This window comes from Medicago sativa, chromosome 7 (assembly GCF_051527215.1).
Source record: "Medicago sativa cultivar Bolivia chromosome 7, Bolivia_mono, whole genome shotgun sequence".
NCBI lineage: Eukaryota > Viridiplantae > Streptophyta > Magnoliopsida > Fabales > Fabaceae > Medicago > Medicago sativa.
The window spans coordinates 20024290-20033597 of record NC_140755.1 but is presented as its reverse complement, the minus strand read 5'-3'; the positions used below and the strand labels follow the sequence as shown (position 1 = coordinate 20033597).

Below are 9308 nucleotides of genomic sequence, written 5' to 3'. Positions count from 1 at the left end.
ATCATAATAAAATGTCATACTCATGAACTTGTATCAAACTTAATATATTACTCCGCCAAATCACAAAACATCCGCACAAAAAAAAATAAAAAAACTATCTAAAGAACAAGAGTTTGATAAATTTTTACATGAATTAAGGTGTTGTGAAATCACTTTGAATTCTGATTTACTTACATCCGATTTAACACGATTAGCACACCTAAAAATATAAAATTGGGCAATATTTTACGTGTTAACACACAATTTTCACAACCTCGGTAATGTCATAAAAAAAATTAATTTCAATGATCATTCTAAAACTTCATTAATTTTAAAGACCAAAGTCATACAATTTCAAGATCTAAATTGATTATTCCCTCTATTCAAAATACATTCAAATGAAAATTACAAGAAGCATTCACCATCCCAATTCCCTCCACCAAACCAAAAATAAAATGAAAAATCGCAATGCTTCATTACACTACTCTTGACTTTAATGCTTTATTACTTTACATAATTTCATGTATGCCTACCATACCAGTATTACTATGCCATACTCTTGACTTGAAAAAACTGCAACCAACCAAGAAACCACAAATCAACATGTGAGTTAGCTAACATCCAAGGCTGATCACAGGTGCAACAAAATGTGAACGACTATTTCTCTACATCTAATCCAAGGTCGCCCCATCGTACGTTGTATCTGGCCGCAAGATAGTGAGCACAAACCGGGCCACGGCTACCATAAGGATAGTATTCTGGGGTTATTTTTTTCTCTTCTATCTCATTCAACACGGGCGTAAAGAGTGACCAAGCAGCGTCGAGTTCATCACTGCGAATAAAGAGTCTTCTTTCTCCTTCAATTGCATCAAGAAGCAACCTCTCATAAGCATCTGGTATCTCCTTCGAGTACCTGAAATAAACATTAAAATATTATTCGGAAAAGGTTTAATTTCACTGCATTAATGGAATGGAAATGTGTGTCAAATATCATATGGACATTAAATTAATGTTGTGCATTTTGCGCGACCATGATCATGTGTGGCGGGAATGAGGTGAATTTGTACCAGCTAAATAATCTATTGCGGAATGTTGAAGTTGTGGAACTTGAGATAAATTGAACAAAAAAAGTAATAACTTTGAATATAGTTGATAATAACTTGATACTAACTTGATATTAAAAGACTAAATACTAATCTGTATTTACAGATATACATAGACTAAATCCTAAATAAGATGAAAAATCATGAACTAAATAATAATAGCAATAAGAGATGTGGAAATTAATCTTAAGTGATAATCTAAGATATGCTAAGATTCAAAACTGATCCAAGAAGATAAACAAAGATATCCCAAGCCATAATGAGATGTTCTCTTATTTTCTAACGGAATGTATTTTTGGGGTCCCATAAAGTTGATTTTGTTTGAGTAAAAAGAAAATACCTTGCTGCATAATGAAGATTTAAATTACTGCGGTCCAACTTCATTCCTAACCCTGGTATTTTGTTGTTGATTTTCAAATAAATACCTTCATCCGGCTGAACTTTTATAACAAGTTCATTTGTAGCATGATCAAGATCGGCTCCAAAATTCCGATTGTACAGATTGCCCGGCACTTTCCTGAACTGTACCCGTATCTCGGCTCTGAATCCAAAACAATTTAGAAGTTTAATAGAAAGATGGCGTTAAACAACACAAACATATATTTCAAACCAATGTTCTCAAATAGCAGATATATCGGCAGTCTGCACTATATCATGGTGGAAATTAAACAAATCGCTATTATTCTGTGAAATGCTATTTAGTACAAAGTGTTGTCAAATAGCGGCTATATCAGCACTACAGCACTGTACGCATAGCGAAATTTCAACTAACCACATATTTTCACGAGCTGCTATTGACAACATTGTGCAAAACTTATTCCTCTCACTTACCTCTTGGTGTGTAATGCTTTCCCTGCCTTCATCAAAAAAGGTACCCCATCCCATCTTGCATTATCTATGAAGAGGGCAGCCGCGGCAAATGTCGGGGTTAAGCTGCCCTTTGGTACAGTTTTGTCATCAATGTAGGCTGGATATGCAACACCTCCTCTTGTGTGGTTCTTATATTGGCCTAAAACTACATCCTCGAGTTTAATCGGTCTCATAGAACGAAGGACCTTGACCTGACATCCATTAAGCAATTGAAAGTCATGATAAATCACAATTATTTGAAACAAATGAATTTAAGGTCTATAACCATGAGTCTCTGAGGCATAGCTCAAGTGGTTGAACTAAACCACCCAAAGGAATTTCAGAAAAAAGTCCAGAGTTCAAGCTCTAGCATATAAATCCTCCGGCCTTAAATTTAAGCAAAAAAGGTTCATGTATTTGGATCAAATAGATGTACTTTTCTGCTTATATTTAAGGTCGGAGGGAGTAATATACTAAAAATTAATATTTGCCTATAGCAAAAGTATATAACCATATGAGACCTTTTCATTTCTAATGTCCTCTGCATCCAAACTAACAGGGGTTTCCATTGCAAAGAGGGTTAGTATTTGAAGTAGATGATTCTGCATAATATCTCTAATTATACCATAATTGTCAAAGTACCTACACGTGGAAAAGATATAAAATATATGAGAATCACCATTTTAAGATCAGAATAAGTGTGAATGCTGCAAAGGAAGAGAGGTTACCCGCCACGTCCTTCGGTACCAAAATCTTCTGAGAATATCAACTGTACATTTTGTATGTATTGCCTCGACCACAAAGGTTCAAAAATGAGATTTGAGAATCGGAGAACAGAAAGATTTTCCACAAGCTCTTTTCCAAGATAGTGATCGATCCTGTATAATGTTTCCCATTTTAAATAAAGCACTTTACAATCCTTAAAATCTACAGATAATTAGAGCATGTTTGGATTGGCTTGTTTGAGTTAATCTACTACCATAAACACTTCTAAGATTGTTTGAAAGAGCTGATGGAAACGATTTATGACATGTTCATAAGTTGTTTTCAGCTTATTTTCAAAAGCTCTCCAATATAAGCTTATGAAAACAGATTATAGTTTATATGAAAACAGTATGACTTTTTTTTATCTATTGTTATAGAAATAGCTTATACATAAGCACTTATATGATAAAGTGTGAATGGTACAAGCGCTTAATATATCCAAACACGGTCATAGTTTAGTTAGAAAACCTGAAAATTTGATCCTCGGTCAGATACTGCTTGAGTGATCTTGTTAAAGCAGCTGAGGATTCTGAATCACGACCAAAAGGCTTTTCAACAATGACTCTAGTCCAACCACCATTCCCAGAAGATGCTGACAAGCTTGAGCATTTTACAGCATCTATGAATATATTAGGAGGAATTGAAAGATAAAACAGGCGATTAGAAGTTCTCCCACCCTACAAAAGCAATTTTTGTATTCAAAAAGATTCGTTAAATTCAGAAAGTTTTAAATATTTTAAAAAAAAAGGGGACAGAATGAAAAAATAAATAAATATTAAGTTCCTTCATTATTCATATACTGAGTTTGATGCTAACTAATGTGAAAACACAGAAACTACATACAGTATGATAAATTTGCACAGTGGAGAGCATACATAGGAAGAATATAATGATGTGATTAGGAAATACAATCATTTAACATTTAAACTTAGGAAGAATATAATGAATGTGAATAAAATGTTAATAGAAAAGATAGAACGTCAACAAAATGAAGTAACAACTAATGAATGACAGGGCCAAAAAGACTAGCAACAACACGTAACGGAGTTCAATTATAGAGATGACGTTTTATGTGGTAGCTAATTTACTCTAATTATTCTTCCTTGTTTTCTTTATTCTTCAGCTTCCATTCCTTTATTCTTATCATCTATTCTCAATATCTAGAAGTCATTTAGCTTTCAATGGAGAAATTTTATTTCTTCTACATTAGGAAAATACTGGGACAGTAGAACCTTAAAGTCTTTTTATTAGCAGACACCTGGCCGGTTATGCGTGTCCCGATGTTTGACACATGTCAGTTCCAACATGTGTATGCTACCCACATAGAACCTTATCTGGTGCTTTTTGGTAGTAGATGACAGCAGTTTATGACATGTCTATAAGTTGTTTTAAGCTTACATCCATATGTTCTCTTAATTAGGTCGTTTATCAAAACAGGACCCTACAAGTTTATGAAAACCAACTTATATAAAAACATTTTGACAGTTATTTATCTTTTGTTATAAAAATAGTGTAAACACAAGCACTTAATTACGTTGTTTTTCAATTTTGAATGTAACAATAACAGCACAATATTCAAGGAACTTTATGGTACAAGGATGTCACTATCCAGTCAGAATATTGTTAATTGAATCTATATAAGTTCAGAGAACCAACATTTGTCTTTCTGTATAATATTAGATTCTTTATATATATATATAGATCAAATGAGCACAATCACGTGGCAGGAATGATAATCTGCAAAGACCTATCTAATCTGGATGAAAGTTTGAAAACGTGTTCGCTACCAGAAAGCTTACTCTCTTATTATAAATAAAATTCACATGCACCTTGGAACCACATTGAGTAATATATTAAACCATTTAAGATATTGTTTTGGCCAATTACCTCATGCTCATTCAGCTTCTTGTCTAGTGCTGCAAAGTTTTCCGGAGAATCATATTGGCCAGAATGATAGAAACATCTTTTAAGAAATTGGTCCATCTTTTCACTGCAATTCTCCCTGAAATTCCACAACAAAAATTTTCAAACATTAAAGATGTCTCCCAAGCATAACAAATACTCCCTCCGTTTCAAAATGAGTGTCGCTTTAGCCAAAAAAAATTGTTTCAAAATGAATGTCACTTTCAGTTTCCAATGCAATAATAACTTTTTCTTTTCAATTGTACCCTCCAATTAATACTCTGCACACTACTTCCAAAGTATTACTTTTAAAACTAACCAATAGTTATTAAGGATAATTTGGTAAAATAATCATTCTCTTTCTTTTAATCATTGCATTTCTTAATATGTGTGTAAACACCTAAAACGACACTCATTTTGAAATGGAGGGAGTAAGAAACTTAAACTAAAATAACCATTGAATCCCAAATTTTGTGTCATTAGCAATATAAGGGCCCCCACAATGAGAAATCCAAAGTTCAAAGCAAACCAACGTTGCTGATGGCGGAGATCCAAAAATCTGACATACAGGCCGAAATATGGCACTGCCATATCCGAGTATGGCGCCAAGATGCCGCCATCCTTCACAAAATTGGCCATGGCAAAAAGCCAAAAGCCCGTCAACAATATCTGCCATGGCGCCGCCATGGCCAATATTTGACAACCTGAATCAAACCATAACCCCAAGAAAAGATAAAGAAAGCACTATCGTCCACGAACTACACGAGCAGACCCCAAATGTTATCAATCGCGGATTACAGAAAACCGCAGTTTGTTCAAATTTTGCTATGTAACAATGCTATAGTCATTATTTGACAATATTTTGTACAAAATAGCGTATTGCAAAACAATAGAGATTTCTTCAAATTCTGCTATTTAACAACACTGGCAGACACTACGCTCTATAAGACTGAAACGAAGGAGAACAAGTTGGAGATATATTTACCTCTTATCAATTCTACAGGTAAGAGTCTTGCTAACCATATTTCTCAGTTCTGCATCAGTCATCTTACTTCGAGCATAACCACAAATGGTGAAATGCTGCCATGAAAAAAATAGACAGTTCAATCCCAAATACATACACATAACCAATTTCCAAAATATACAAAACAAAAACAAGACAACTATGTATCAATATCCAACCTTAGGCAGACAACCCTCATAGTAAAGTGCAAAAAGTGCTGGAAATATCTTCTTCTTGGCAAGGTCTCCAGAGGCTCCAACAACAGTTATACTAACAGTGCACTCATTTTCATCCTTTTCAACAACGTCTTCAACTTTAGATTCCATGGAGGATAAAACCGACAATAATTCAGGTTGCAGCCGCTTGCCACTATGGCTGTTTTCAACAGGGGTTACATTGGCTGCAACGGTACCTGCATTTACATGCCATTGTCATACTGAGACTAAGAATTTCCAATGACATACTATAATATAAACAAACATCTTCAATTCCCCAACACAAATCAAAACTTTCACACTGTACAATTGAACTTCATGTCGACGTATTATAAAATGGATGGAGTAACATACGAGTTTAACAATTATACACCGATAGTAGAGGTGTAAGTGTCTATTGAATAACTATCTATTAAGTTGGGTCTGGATTGTTTAATATACACTACTACTAGTTTAATAATTGCTATATATTCAATCGAACCAGGTGCAAATTTTAGATATATGATTCATATCCTTAGTTTTTGCTCAGAAACCTAAGAAAGTCATATATAAATTACGACCACCTTAAAAGTTTGAATAGTCGTCCAATCATATCACTATGTGTCATGTTAAAATATTATTTCATAAAATATTGGGACAAATATCTACCTAGGCTCTGTTTGGATGAACAACTTTTGCAGGTTGTAACACAAGTGATTATCATGATATGCATTTATGTATAAGCTATTTCTATAGCAAAGATCAAATAAAGTTAAATTGTGTACATATAAGCTATAAACTATATTCATAAACTATCTTTGCGAACTTATCAAAACTGAAAACAACTTATGAACAATGTCATAAGCTGTTTTCATAAGTTCTCTCAAAACAGTTTCACAACCAGTAACTAAAGTTAAATAAGTCAATCCGAACAGGCCCTTATTGAGATATGATTAAACGTCCGTGTTTAAATATCACACATGGATTTATCTCCTCTAGCTAAGGTGATCAATTCACTTCAGAAAATGAATCTGTAAACGTGTTTAAATATAAAGAGCTGCTTTTCTAATTAGACGTATTATCTACGAAGCACGAGCACATACACCAGACACGACACAACACACAGACACCAACGATGATAATTTGAAAAAAATGATAAAATTCAATGTAATCACATGTATCAGGGTCAGTGGTATTGTAATCACATGTATGTGGTGTCATGTTGGTTTCGAACACCTGACATGCCTAGTGCACCATTCATCTATTATTACCCTCTAAAATAATATTATAACACTATGAAATAGTAAAGTCAAATTCAAAAAACAAAATGAGAAAAATAAGATACACACCGAAGGTGTAACATAACTTCACACTGTCATCCAATAACAGTCATGTATTTGGCCAAATAACCCCACTACACCCCATTTCAATGGTATAACATGGAGAAATAGTGAATTCATATTGGATGCAAGTGTAAAATTAATTTACACTGACGGAGCATTTCCATTAAACTCAAACAATAAGCTACAAAACCAAAAAAGATTAAAAATTTACACAAAACAAACAAAAGGGTATTCAAGAAACTAACCATCAACATGAACTGAAACCTGTTGTAACAAATTGTGTTGAGATTTGAGAGAAACAGTAGCAGCAAGAAAACGGTTAGAGAAAGTGACAGCAGATTGGTTAGAGGACAAAGAAGAAGATGGAAACGAAGAAGAAGAAGGAAATGAACGACAATGAGTTGAATAAAGGGTCGCCATAATAGTGATTGAGTAATGGAGGAAAAGGGTTTATAAGAGAGAGAGAGAGAGAGAGAGAGAGAGAGAGAGAGAGAGAGAGAGTGTTCGGAGAAAACGAGGATGTGAGAGGAAGAAGAAGAAGGACAAGTGAAAAGACTCTTGAGATCTCCGAAGGGCTGCTTGTCTTGTCCCTTTCCCTTGCTGGGTGTTGAAGGACAATACGCTATTTGATTCCTTCCTAGTAGTACTATTTATTGTGTGTGATTTTCTTAGGTCTTGTTTGGCTGGTTTTTAGCTTTTTGTGTTTTTAAATTTTTAAAATCAAAAGTTTGTTTCACTTTAGGGTGTGTTTGGTTCTATGGAGAGAAAGGAAAGAAAGTGAGTGGATTGATCCTCCTTCTCCTGTTTGGCAATACTGCAAAAAGTTGAGGAAAGAATGTTTTTAAGTGGGACCCACAGTGGAAACCTTTCCCTGCTGAATTGGACGGAAAGGTGAGGAAGAGACCAAATTTATCTGAAAATGACCAAAGTAACCTTGGGTGTTGAAACAAAATAAATGCTTCCCGTTCAAAAAAATAGAAAGGATATGCATCGTGTTACTATTTAGGTGAAAACATGTCCATGTTCTTTGATTTTTAAACATGTCCATATTATCTATGCTATTTTTTTCCTTTAATTAATTATTGCTTCCCTCAATCGTCACTTCAATCTACCATTTTTAACTCTAATTTATAATATAATATATTTATAAATTACTTGTTTTTGAGAAAGCTACTTATTTATATCTATAAATTATATAAATAAATACTTAAATATTATATCTATTATGTAGGGATATTTATATCAATTTACTAACAATATAACTATCTTTCCTTTCACTTTCTTCATACTATCACTCAAACCAAACAACTAAATAATCATCTCACTTTCCATTCACTTTCTATTCATTTTCATTCCTTCAACAATCTTTCCTTTTACTATCTTTCCTTTCACTTTCTTTGATCATCCAAACAGACCCTTAAAGTTTTAGCTTTTTGATAGAGAGTGGATTAGAAGTTTCTTAAGTTATTATTATTATTACTGTCAAGTTGCATTTAAACTCACACTTTGTAGTTTTAAGCCACCCCGTAAAAACAAAATTAATCTAATTCGCTTTAAACTATTGATAAAATTGAAGCTTAATTTTGTACAGAAGAATTTGTAAAGATGCCTCTTTTTGATGAAACACCTGAGCATTTCTTTCACTCCAAATCACCCACACACATGTCAGCCATATTGGTGGGCATGCATATTTTCTCTCTTGCATATTTTTACACTTGGTGGGCGTGCAATCATGAACGGCGTGAAAGCATTAATCGACTGTGTGGATCAATGAACGGTAAACGTGAAATCTTTAAATTTTGCGTGGCTAAATAAATGGTAGGCGTGCAATCTTTAAATATTGTGTCATTCAATGAATGTTAGACGTGCAATCATTAAATTTTGGGTGGCTCGATAAATGGCATGCGTGCAATCTTTAAATTTTGTGTGACTCAAAATATGGCAGGCATGCAATATTTAAATAAATTTTGTGTGGATCAGTGAATGGTAGGTGTGCAATCTTTAAATTGTGTGTGACTCAATGAATGATAGGCGTGTAATTTTTAAATATTTTGTGGCTCAATGAATGGTTGGGGTGCAATCTTTAAATTTTGCGTGGCTCAATCAATCTTTAAATTTTGTGTGGCTCAATGAATATTAGGCGTGTAATCTTTACATTTTTGCGTGGCTC

General features: G+C 33.8%; 1 protein-coding gene across 1 annotated transcript; it reads right to left on the bottom strand.

Annotated features, from left to right (window-relative positions):
* Nucleotides 1-279: 279 nt before the first annotated feature.
* G6PD2 (glucose-6-phosphate dehydrogenase 2) lies at nt 280-7635 on the bottom strand. The gene is made up of 10 exons (XM_085722764.1): nt 7384-7635; nt 5781-6013; nt 5584-5678; nt 4584-4698; nt 3165-3373; nt 2660-2809; nt 2453-2573; nt 1914-2143; nt 1423-1623; nt 280-892 (listed from the first exon to the last, which is right to left on the bottom strand). The coding sequence occupies exons 1-10, from the start codon at nt 7556-7558 to the stop codon at nt 637-639; spliced, it is 1785 nt and encodes a 594-aa protein (XP_085578890.1). The 5' UTR covers nt 7559-7635; the 3' UTR covers nt 280-636.
* Between the last annotated feature and the right edge of the window lie 1673 nt (nt 7636-9308).